The sequence below is a fragment of the Sminthopsis crassicaudata genome, chromosome 2, assembly GCF_048593235.1.
Source record: "Sminthopsis crassicaudata isolate SCR6 chromosome 2, ASM4859323v1, whole genome shotgun sequence".
NCBI classification, from domain to species: Eukaryota; Metazoa; Chordata; class Mammalia; order Dasyuromorphia; family Dasyuridae; genus Sminthopsis; species Sminthopsis crassicaudata.
Genome location: NC_133618.1, coordinates 463,900,352 through 463,912,741, shown reverse-complemented (window position 1 = coordinate 463,912,741; position 12,390 = coordinate 463,900,352). Strand labels below are relative to the sequence as shown.

General features: G+C 38.9%; 1 protein-coding gene across 1 annotated transcript in view; it reads right to left on the bottom strand.

Annotated features, from left to right (window-relative positions):
* LOC141557398 (carboxyl-terminal PDZ ligand of neuronal nitric oxide synthase protein-like) overlaps positions 1-12,390 on the bottom strand; it is a 36,416-nt gene that overhangs the window by 10,593 nt on the left and 13,433 nt on the right. Inside the window, exons 4-9 of the mRNA XM_074292978.1 lie at positions 11,268-11,326; positions 10,132-10,240; positions 9,742-9,871; positions 8,983-9,101; positions 7,207-7,407; positions 467-632 (exon numbers count right to left, since the gene is read on the bottom strand). Of these exons, the coding sequence (XP_074149079.1) occupies positions 467-632; positions 7,207-7,407; positions 8,983-9,101; positions 9,742-9,871; positions 10,132-10,240; positions 11,268-11,326 (784 nt within the window). The remainder of the gene's footprint in view (positions 1-466; positions 633-7,206; positions 7,408-8,982; positions 9,102-9,741; positions 9,872-10,131; positions 10,241-11,267; positions 11,327-12,390) is intronic.

The following is a 12,390-nucleotide window of genomic DNA, read 5'->3' as shown; positions in this document are numbered from 1 at the left end:
TCCATTGCCTTCCCTAGATCTCCCTCCTGATGATAACTGAAGTTCTCCCTCCCTTTGAACTTGGAACAGAAAAAGCCCAATGAGATACAATAAGAAAATGGATTCTTAAGCCCTTTCTAGCTCTCACACACTATATTCTATGAAAGGAACAAGAGAAGATTTTAGTGTAACCAATTAAAATCTTAGCATAATTTGGTACTATGTAGAAAACTAAAGGTAATTTTCAACACACACACTACTCCACTAGGAGCCCAGAATGCCTAGTAGTTCTACATCTCTATAATCCTTCATCATTAGCCCAATATTATCTCCTCCTTCCAACTTTACCTGGGTCACATGAGACTCCTAGAATCTCCAAATCCCAATCTAGCAGACCAGTCTCACGCCTCTTCTCTGTCTTGAACCAATCCCCCTCTTCCCCCGTCCTTAATTACCAGTTACCTGTCCTGCCTCCAGCACTTCTTACCATTATGTTGGCCCCAAGCTCTTTCCTCTAGTTCCCTCAGTTGCCGACCCAGCAGAGCCATATGCTGGAGCAGGTCCCGGTTGGTCAACAGTAACTGGCGAATCCTGGCCTGGGCCTCCACTCTGGCAGCTGTTTCTGCAGCCAGCTGATCTGTGAGAAGCTGTACCTGGAGAATGCCCATCATCATCCCATTTGTGGCCATTCTTGACCTTTACCTTTGCCACCTACTTCTCATTGTGTAAGAGGAACCAAGAGGTAATTCTCTCCCCCCCCCCCCCCCAAGGAGGTTATTCTAATCCAAAGTGGCTTTGCGCATTGGATCTCTTCTCCACCATGACCAGCAATTGCTCATTCACTTTCTATTTAAGACTTACAACGACATGGTGCTCACTATCTGATCTCATATCCTTACTGAACAAATCACTTAATTCCTATTTGCCATAAATGAGATATTTGTAAAGTGCTTAGCACAGTGCCTTCCCATATAATAGGTGCTGTATAAATGCTTATTCTCTCTCTCCTCTCAAGTCAAGTATCATGAATCCAATCTCTCTTCTCACAGTACTTCAGATTCCTGAAAACAACTGTTACATGCTTCTTTACCCATCAAGGTTTTCTTTAGGCTAAGTTTCCCCAGTTTTTTTCAACAGACATTTTTCTACTCCCCAAATCAGTAAATTAGTATTTTTCTAGAACACTGTTACAATGTAAATTCCAAAAGAGCAGAGACCGTGTTTAATAAAAAATATTGTGTCAACCCCATACCTAGTACAGGACTTTCTATATAGTAGATAATGATAAATATTTGTTGAATGAGAAAATGAATGCCAGTAAACCTCTTTTGGGGGGAAAAACACTCTTTTTGCACAACAAAAAGGGAACAGATTGGGAAAAGAATATTTGTAGTAAATGTGTCAGATAAAGGTCTGGTTTCCAGAATCTATAAATGCTTATTGAATGACTGATTTCTAAAGAATGAATGCATCTCTTCTAAAAATAATATGCTCCCTAGTGGAGCAATGATCAAAGAAGACAAACAGAAAACTATTGAAGGATGAGATGCAAAATGCTAACAACACATGAAAAGATGTTTAATCAACAAATTAACTAATACATTTATTAAACACTGACTACATGCCAGGGACTGTGCTAAATACAGGACATTCAATTAAAAATGAAGAATTATCTTGCTCTTAAGGAACTGATGTTCAAATAAGAGACAACACAGAACATAAATAGAGAGTGAAGGGAGAGTCAGCTTAGATGGGAAGACAGTGGCCATCAGGGAGAACTGGAAAAGATTTCTGGGAAGGGACTTAAAAGAAGACAGAGATTCTGTGGAACAGAGGCTTAGAAGGAGAGCTCCTCATGCATGGGTAGACAACTAGTACAAAAGTATAAGCAGAAGATGGAGTATGAGGATGTTGGGATTGTAGTCTGCATTGAGTGGAGTGGAATGGAAGAAGGCTGTGAAGGCAAATTGAATTGTTGAACAGGGGTTGATGCTTTAGGCATTTGAATGGAAGATGACTTGGAAAAAGGAGAGACTTGAGGCTGGATGTCAAGTAGGAGGCTACTGTAATTGTCCAGACAGAAGTGAGGGTACTTGAGGCCAGAAAAGAAGGGAAAATATATGAAAGCTGTAAAGGAAAACATTTTTATAAGATTTGGTATCAGACTGGAGATGTGCAGTGAGAGAAAGGAGTCAAGACTGATGTGGAGGTTGTGAACCTGGGTGGCAGGAAGGATGTGATTCCTTCAACAACAGTAGAAAAATTCAGAAGAGGGATGAATTTGGAGGGAGAGAAAATGAGTTCTTTTTTTCAGACACATTGAGCTTATGATGCCAATTTTGAATTCTTCAATAAGCAGCTGGTACTGTGGGATTAACTTGGAAGAGAAACTAAGGCTAGATATAAAAATCTGAGAATCATCTGAATAGAGTTTCTAATTGAATCAATGAATAAGATCACCAAGTTAAAGGCTATAGAGATAAAGGAAAAGAGGAAACAGGAAAAAGTTTTAGTGGGCAACTTCTCAAATTAGTGATTGTGCCATGGATGAAAACCCAACAAAAGAGACTGAGAAGAAATAGAGAGGTAGAAGGAGAACCAAGAGAGAGCAATGCCATGGAAACCCAGAAAGGATATAACATCCAGGAAGGGAAGAGAGTCAGCAGTATCAAATGCTGCAGAGAGGCCCAAAAGAAAGAGAAATGAGAAAATCCCATGAGATTTTACCATTAGGAGACCACTGGTAACTTTGAAGAAAAAAGTTTCAGTTGAATTGAAGGAAGCCAGATAGCAGAACATTTGGGAAACTGAGAGGGGAGAAAGTAGATATGACCTTAGGTCAGCTCCCATGGATTAACTGTCATCTCTATGCACATGACTCACATATCCACATGTCTAGCCCCAGTTTCTCCTGAGAGTGAGGCGGATGACTTTGCAAAGCCCTGCCTCACTTAAATTCAGCTCGTTTGCACATTAAGACATGACCATCTTGATATCATTGGTTCTTTTCAAGAATGAAGGACCCTGTGAGTAAGAGTAGTTACTAGTGAGTAGCTACCCCTCCTGGGGACCCAACTACTAGTTCCTTTTGTCTACATGGGGAATCATACACTTACATGTGGGTGCTCTGCCTAAAGGAATATAAATTTTGATAACTGAAGTCTTGTAAGATATCTTGGGATTTGGGGATAGTTATAGTTTTTTTTCCCCCTTTCCCTACTTATTTATGCTTTCATTTGAAAAAAGCTGGGACAATTAATTCTGTGTATAGTTTCATTTATGATTTCTTGAATGAAAGCTCTGAAGTAGTTTCATTTGTGTAGTTTCACTTGTGATTTCTTGAACTAGAGCTCTGAAAAATGGAGCTACTTGACCATGCCTTAAAACCAAATCATTCTGGCTCTGATTGAGAGGTCCCAGCCTGAGATTTACGTGGTCATTGTTTGGGTCTCAATGGCTCAGAGTAAGTGTAAATAATAATTGTTTCTGTTTTAACCAAAAAATGCTGACGGTCTTTCCCTCCCAGTTCTATTTATTTATTTTTTTTGGTGAGTAGGCAAACTAGGCCATCTTTTGCCTCATTTCTTAACTAGCCTTAACTGAAAGGTTGTTGCCTCAGACAAACTGTGACCTGGGAAAGACCATAGCTTAAAAGTCCAATATCTCCCACTGCAGCTCTAATTGTTCTGACCAGTCTTGCCACTAGACTCAGACGACTCTGGATTACAGAGTGAAGCTGATGACTTACTACAGTGTGCCTCACTTAAACCCATTGTACCTGCAAGTTAAGATACCACCTTCCTGATGTCATTGGTCCTCTTCCAGAACAAAGGACAACAATTTTTCCTGAGTAGATTTTTCAAAAGAAGTCTGCTAGCACTCATTTTTTTTCATAAATATGAAACAGTTATTTACCATGTATCTATTGTGTAGAGAGCTCTGTACTAGGTGTGGAAGAGACAAGATATTTTAATTGGACATGGTCTCATGCCCTCACAAAGTTTACAATATAACAGAGTTTTAAGAAACAAGGAAAGATATTAAATTAAAGGTGCACAAAAATGTCAAATTACAGAGCATATAGTCCTATTGATGGAACCCCATGGAGATATTTAGACTTGAATGGGGGAAGATACATGATAGCTGTTTTCAAATATCTGAGGGAATCCTGAATCAAAATAATATTTGTTCATTAGGTGATTCAAGACTATTCCAATAGACTTGAGATGAAAAGGGCCATCCACATCCAAAAAGAGAACTGTGGAGACTAAATGCGGATCAAAGCATAGTATTTTCACCTTTTTGTTGTTGTTAGTTTGCTTGTTTTTTTTTTTTTTTCTTTCTCATATTTTTTTCCCTTTTGATCTGATTTTTCTTGGGCAGCATGACAAATATGGAAATATGTTTAGAAGAATTGTGCTTGTTTAACCTATATTGGATGGCTTGCTATCTTGGGGAGGGGGGAAGAAAGGGAGAAAAATTTGGAGCACAAGGTTTTGCAAAAGTGAATGTCAAAAACTATCTTTGCATGTATTTGGAAAAATAAAAAAAAATTAAAAGATTATATTTGTTCTGCTTGGCTCAAAAGGAAGAAACTGAGAGCACTGGGGTTCAAATTGTAGGAAGATTTTGCCTTGGGGAAGTCTTCTTAATAATCAGAGCTGTCCATAAACACACTTAATAAATGCTATTGATTGGTACAATCAGCAAAGTTTGCTATTTCTTTTGATGAGGTGTGATTGATGACAGGACAAGGGAGCAAGGGATGCGAGAGTAAAGAATAGCATAGAAATAAATGAAATCACCAACTGGGAAGGAAGGAGAGTATAGTTAGAACAGGGTTGAAGGCCTGGGACAATGCAGAGAAATGGAGAAATTAGAGGTCAGGTGTAGATGAAGAGAAGTTTTAGGAAGAATGAGGTATAAAAGGGGTAGAAAGATAAAATATTATGCTTGGATAAAAAAAATTCATTGTTTTTGAACATGAAAGCAGAATACTTTCCAAGGCATGATCAAAGGCATAATTGTTCCTGAGAAGCTGAAGTAGAATAGAAGAATAAGTCATAGAAATTGAACAACTTAGGGAATTGGGGATTTAGGATATTTATTTGAGGGAAGAAGATAGGGTTGGAGAAAGACTGTGAGCCAAGAACTGAACTCGTTGAAAAAAGAGGGAGAATTACTTGGAGATTGGGACCTGTCACCAAAATTGGATTGGATAATAAGGAAGTAAAGAAACTGGCAAAGTGAGAATGCTTTCTAAAGTCCATACTTTTTGCAAATGAGGAAACTGAGGCTCAGAGAGGATAAATGACTTGTACATAGACAAAAACCATTAAGTATAAGAGGTAGCATTTGAACCTAGGTCTTCTTGATTCCAAATCTAGCACTCTATTCCGGATGCCATGCTTCTCCTCCAATCCAGTCATAAAAAGAACAATACAAGTTAAGAAATGCCTCACACATCACTTTATTCCCATTAAATTAGCAAAAACAATGTTATCAGGGCTGCTGGGAAATAGATACTTGATCACATTGTTGTTTGCACTACAGATGGATGCAAACCTTTTGAAGAACAATTAAAAATGTAGGGAAAAGTCACAAAACTTAAAACAACCCCTGCCCTGCTGATACCATTGCTAAGATTTTCTCCTAAAAGTATGCAAAAAAAGGAGAATGGGAGCTATATATTTACTCTTTAAATAGCAACAAACTAGAAGCCCTATGTTCAATGATTGAAGAAAGATTAAAATATGGTATATTGCTGTAATGGAATATTATAGCACTGCAAAATGATAATTGTAAAAGGTATAAAAATCAAAATAAGTTACATCTGTTTGGGGGTTTAATGTTTGCCAGAATTTTACATGCATTATCTCACCAAAAGTCTTATTATTTTGACTTATAACTAAGGAAACAAAGGCTCAGAGAGTTAGGTAAACTGGGGTCCAGTAGCAAGTAAATGGGCAATTGATTCTGCAGAGTCAGAATGGCAGAATCAGAACTATGAACATTGACTACAATGACATTTAAAAAAAAACCTTCCCCAAATAATACAATTTTATAAAGATATGAAAAAGGTACAAAGCAAGTGTATTTTTTTTTGACCATTCATTTGGTTTTACTTTGTGAAATGTTGGTTGGTTTATGAGAAGCATCATGGTATAATGGATAGAGAACTGACTCGGAAGTCAAGAAGACCTACCTCTGACATATACACCAGCTGTATGACTCTGGGCAAATCATTTAACCTCTCAACATTGTAGGCCAGTGGTGTGAACTCAAATAGAAATGAGAGTCAATTAATACAAACATAAGGATCCTTGAGGATCACATATTGACTTGAAGAATCACATTGTAACATTATTTATGTTTTATTGTATTTTTGTTAAATTTTTTACATATTTCCCAATCATATTTTAATCTGGTTTCTGAAGCATTAGGAATGTTATGGGATGCTTGGAGCCAGCCAGGCAGAATTTTGACACTCCTGATCAAGGCAACTCTCCAAGAGTATAAGTTATAGACAAGTGCCAATCTGCCTTAGTAAAAGGCTTCCACAAAGGGCAGTTCCCTACACTAATGAAATCATAGGTCTTGTCTAAATTAAATGGTTTTATGGAAGGTTGTATTTTTAAATTTTTATAGTTTATTTTATATATATATATATACATGATATACATGTATGTATACATATGCATTTACTTTCATGATAGTTGAGCTTATAAAAAGAAAAATGTAAGTTTTGTTTCAAATGACTTTTTTTTAAAATAAGAAATGATGTTATTCAGTAACTCCAAAGCATTTGAGAATATACCATTTGAGTCTCACAATAGGCCTGTGAAGGTCACATATACCTTTTTTATGCTATTACCCTCATTTTTCTGAGCCCCAGAGTGATAATAGGGTCTTGCCCAAGGTCAGGCACTTAATAAATGAGAGAACTAGAATTTGAATCCAGTTCTCCTTGGTTCCACATTTAGTGTCTCTTCCAACATATCAACATTCTTTTCTAGGAAAGAAAGGGGTAGGCCTATTATGGTGAGGCTAGAAGAATCTAAGAAAATTAATGATTTCAAGATCACAGACATAGAATGAAGGTAGAAAATTAAGCTGAGGACCATAGAAAGCAAAAGAACATGATCTCTTAGTCACTCTAAAAGCCACCCATGCAAGCCCAGACTCTGAGAAACTCTCCTTAGGGGAGAAGGCAGGGAGGAACATTACCTGGGCAGTGGCTACCTGGGCCTGTTGCCATTGTTGGAGAAGCTGATGATGGAGGAGCCGAGTACAATGTGGAGTCAACAGGGGTGTTACTGGCATGACTGATGACTTGGGAGAAGACTCCAGGCTTCTCGAAGGTGACCATGGCTGGGTACTGGCAGGATAGGCAGAGCCAGCTCCAACGTCCTGGACACAGCGACATACCTTGGGCAGTGTTAGGATGGAAAAAGGAAGAGGAGATATAATGAATACTTTGGGGGGGGGCAGGCTCAGTCACATCTCAAGAAAGGCTGATTTGGCAGAAAAAGACAGAAATAGTGAAGCAGAGTAATAAATATACCCAGTCACATACATACTGACATCTTTACAAGTATATGCACTATGGTGTAGGGAGGGGCCAAAAATCTGATTCTGGTTTATACTTTCCTGCTGTTTCCATCTGGTTTCCAATAGCTCTGAACTCTCAGGGACACCTTGTTCTGGAATATCTGGTATCTGTTCTGGAAGCTGGGCTTGTAACACTGACACACACATATCAACTTTCATTTACCCATTAGATTTGCAAAGGGGAACATTGACCTGAAAAACTGAAGACAACTAAAAAAACCCAAACCCAAACCTTTTTTGTTTGTTTGTTTGTTTGACTTTGGACTAGAGAATAATAGCTCCTTATAGTTAAAAAGGGTCTGAAATGTCATCTATTCCAAACTCTGAAACAGAAATTCCTATGATAGTATTTTTCATAGGTGGTTAGCAGTCTCTATGTAAACACCTTCAGTGACAGACAACTCACTAGTTATTCCAGAAGCCCATCTACTGTCAGATAGTTATTCTTCATACTGAACCAGTCCAAAAATTCCTCCCATTGATTCTACCTCTGTTTTCTGGGGCTAAGCAGCACATGTCTAACCTCTCTGTCATATGATAGTCCTTTTAAATATCCAAAGGCAATGTACAAAAATATTTATAGCAGCTTTCTTCTCAGGGTGAAAAATTGGAAACTGAGGGGATACCTATCAACTGGGAAATAATAAAATTATTTCCTGAATAAACTGTGATATGCAATGACTATGGAATATTATTTTTCTATGGGAAATGATGAGCAGGATGCTCTCAGAAAAATCTGAAAAACCCTCTATGAATTCACATAAACGGAAATGTACTATGTACAAAGTAATAGCAATGTTCTGGGATGATCAGCTGTGAATGAATTTGCTATTCTCAGCAATACCCAAGATTTATGATGAAAAATCTTATCCATATCAAGAGAAAGAACCAATTGAGTATGAAAAGGATGCACAAAAAGCACATTCTCTCTCTACTTTTCTTGAATTTTTTTTTTTAAGTAGAGGGATCTCTGTTTTCTTTCACAACAAGACTTTTATGGAAATGTTTTGTATAATTTCACATGTACTTTTTTAATGGGGGCTGAGAGTGGGGATAAGAAAGAGAATCTAAAACTCAAAGTTTTAAAATCAAATATAAAAAATAGTTTTAAATGTAACTTTAAATGGGAAAAATAAAAATATTATAAATAAATAAATAAATAAATATTTAAAGGCAACTATAATATTCATCCTAAGTCTACTGTGGCCTAAATATTCCTAATTCCTTCAACGGATCCATGTGTGACATGGAGTTATGGATCTCTTCCCTTCCAGCAGGGCTTCCTGTTAGATATAGGGACTCACTGAAGGCTTGGTTTCACAATCATATCAGTAATTCTTCTGCTGGTTCCTGCCCACATGAGAAACTTTCTTTCCTGATGTTGGATCTTACCTCTCTGGATCCTTCCTTTTCCAGCTTGGCTTGGTTGGCCTGCTCTCTCAGAATAGCTCTATCAGAGTCACCATCGGCCGCATTCTCCTCTCTCAATTTTCTTCCCGCTATATGATAAGCTGTAGGAAAAGTAGAAGAGTGTCTTTTACATGAGAAAGAACTGGTCTGATTCTGCCCAGGGGTTACTACAATCCTGGTGTCATTCAGAGGCTAGGCAATGACTCTGCCTCTTCTAGGTCCTCTCCTGATTCATCCCCTGAGCTTACTCACCCACGACTGGGTGGTTAGTGAGTAGGGTAGGACAGAAGAACTGGTGTGATATAGTTTATCCATCAATCCCTTCAAGCATGAGTTACACAAATCCTTTCTGATATCCTACCTCTAATCACAGGATCACTGTAGGGAATGACTTCCCAGAATAATAAAAAATAATAATAATGTTTCATTTCTGTGTCACTCTAAAGTTTATAAAAAGGGTTACTTACAACAGTCTTGTGAGGTAATGAGTACAAGTATTATTATTCTTATTTTACTGAGGAACAAACTGAGGCACACAGAAGTAAATGTCTTACTTAGGATAAAGCAAGTGGTAAGGGGTCTGACTCACATAATCTGGCTATCAGACCAACACTTTTTGCATCATAGTATTTTACTTGGGACCTTCTCCTGCCTAGGCTGGATGGCTATCTTGGGGACACGTTGACTAAGTAAAGTGTAGTTAGATGAAAGAGAGGAGAAAGAAAGGAGAAGATGGAATACCTGCTTGAGATCTCTTCTCTGGGAGCTGGCGGTTGGCTGCCTCAGCACTTGGCATAGGGTACTGTAGGTTCAGCTTGTGGCAAACCTCAAAGGCTTGACCAACTGTCCTTACTGCCCGAATGGCTTGGCTCTGCCCATATGTGAAGAGACAAAAGGACATGTTGAGACCCATGCAGCCCAGACCCTGATCCCACAACAATTAGCCTGGAGCCCATGGGCTCTGAAAAGAAACCATACTTCAGATGTGTAGGGCACACATCCCACCTGTCCTGGACTTTTGTTTCTTCATTCAGGTATCCCTTATAGTATGAACCTTGTTCAGGTGAGGGAGGTGAAGTTCGGGGGTGGTACAAAGAATATATGTGGGCAATAGATGTTGTGATCTTTTACCTTCTTCTTGGATTTAAATACGTTGCACCGGAAGGAATTATTGGTCCCATCCCTGGCAATGTAGCTGAAAATCTTCAGGTCTTGAGAGTCATGGGACACATAGAAGATTCTAAGAGGAAATGGCCCATGTCACTGCATCCAGCCGAGAAAACAACAGTGTCTAAGCACTTACTACTGGGTGCCCAAAATGGAATGGGGACTACTAATGACATCAAGGCTCCTCCTCCAAGATCTTTGTTTCCCTTCAACTTTACCTATCCCAGGAGTGTGGGTCCCCTGTCTGAGACTAATTTTGGTGGCTTCCTTGCCCCAAGACTACTGTCCATATGAAGACACTATTTTGCCCTGTGCCATTGAATCCATTTGAGAAAATGATAACTCCTCATTGAGTCATTCCAGTAAGCATCCTAGGATGGAGTCCAAGATTAGGACTCCAGACATTTGGCTCAACTGGGAGCTGAGCATACACTACGCTGATGAACTGACCACTGATTTTTATAGATCCAGCTCCCTGTTGCATCTATCCCTGTTGTTTAAAGAACAAACTGTACTACACTCCATAATCTCAGAATGGAGTTGAGGAGACCTAAATGACTGGCTACCAAAACTCCCTTATTTATCAGTGTCTCAGAATAGCTGAAAATCCCTTTCTGCTGCCACTCCCACTTAACTCTGCTCTATCCTTCCTCAAGTCCTATTTTATTGTGGCCTCTTCTGTACTATTGTTAACAAATTCTCCTTTATCCTAGACCTTTTTTTCTCCCATTTTTTATCTTCTTGTACTGATGGAAACTTGGCTCTTTTCAGAAGACTCTGAATTACTTCCTACTATTTCTAGTACCAGATGTTCCTTCCCTCAAGTTTCTTGACATAGTGAGCTGGTAGGAGGAGTAGACATACTCTTCTTCCCTTCCTAATTGGCACTTGAGGTTATTAGTTATTGCCTGTCTTTACTAGTGGGCAAAATCAGCAGCATGAGGCACGGGGTTCAGGGCTGCCTTGTTCTTTCTTAACAACAACATCTGAGGAGGGGATGGTGATGATATCCCTGCTCAGATCCTGAGGACTTGGATGGAATGACCACCCATCACCAATCTTACTGAGATAAGGGAGACAGGGAGAGTGACAATTCCTACCTGTAGACAGGGTCGTGCATCACCAGTGTCCTGCTTTCTTCCCAGGCCCATTCCTTCCTCTGTAGAGAAGCAGAAAAAAAAGCAACACAAAAACCCCCAAAACCAAAACCAAAACCAAACCAAACAAAAAAAAAAACAAACAAAAACAAGGGCTTAGCACTGTGCTGTTTAGCTGGGGGCATCAGGGAGAGAAAGGGAAAAAAAAACAGATCCCTGTCTTTAGGCAATTTACAATTTATTGCTGTAAACAGTATGGAATGATGAGCACATGAGGCAGCATGATATGGTGGAAAGACCACTGGGTTTAGAGTCAGAGATTCAAACCCTGGATTGGGTGAAACATTGGTTGAGATGATCTTTAAGGTCCCTTCCAGCTTTAAATTCTATGATGATTTAAGGAATGATTCAAGAATTACAGAGTGGGACAGAGGGTTTCTGTGATGGGGATTTGGAGGAAAGAAGCCATGGAAATTTCCTGAAGGCCGTGGTAGCCCCTGACCTGAGTCTTGAGGAATGAAAAAGATTCAGAAAGGATGGAAGAGTTCATAGAATTTAGAATAATGGACTTCAGGAATTGTCTAATTCAACCCCTTCATTTTACAGATGAGAAAACTGAGACCCTGAGAGAGAAAAAGTGACCTTCTCATGTTATACCCATAATAAATAGTAAAATCAGAATTTGAATCTAGGTCTTATTATTACAAATATAGCCCTCCTCCTGCTGAACCACCCATAGTGTTTGATCAGGGGAAGAATGTGATCAGAACTATGCTTTAAGTAGATGAGTCTGGAAGTATGTACAGAAAAGCCTCAAAAGAGGGAGAGTAGAGGCTGATGTGACAATTCAAGCAGGAGGTGATAAAGATGGATGGAAATGGAGGCTTGAGAAAGGAAGAAGGCCAGATAGGATAGAGAGACAGAGAAGAAGTCAGCCCCTGAATGTCCCTGCTAAAGGCCAAACATTTAAGATTGGAGCAGGAAAGGAAATTATTTTTCTAATCTACCTGAAACTGTAGAGGTTTGACTTCCCTAAGATCATAAACAAAAGTTGTATATGAAGAGCTAAGACTCAAACCCCTGTCCTCTTACTTTAAATTCAGTGTCATTTTTTAACACTCCTTCA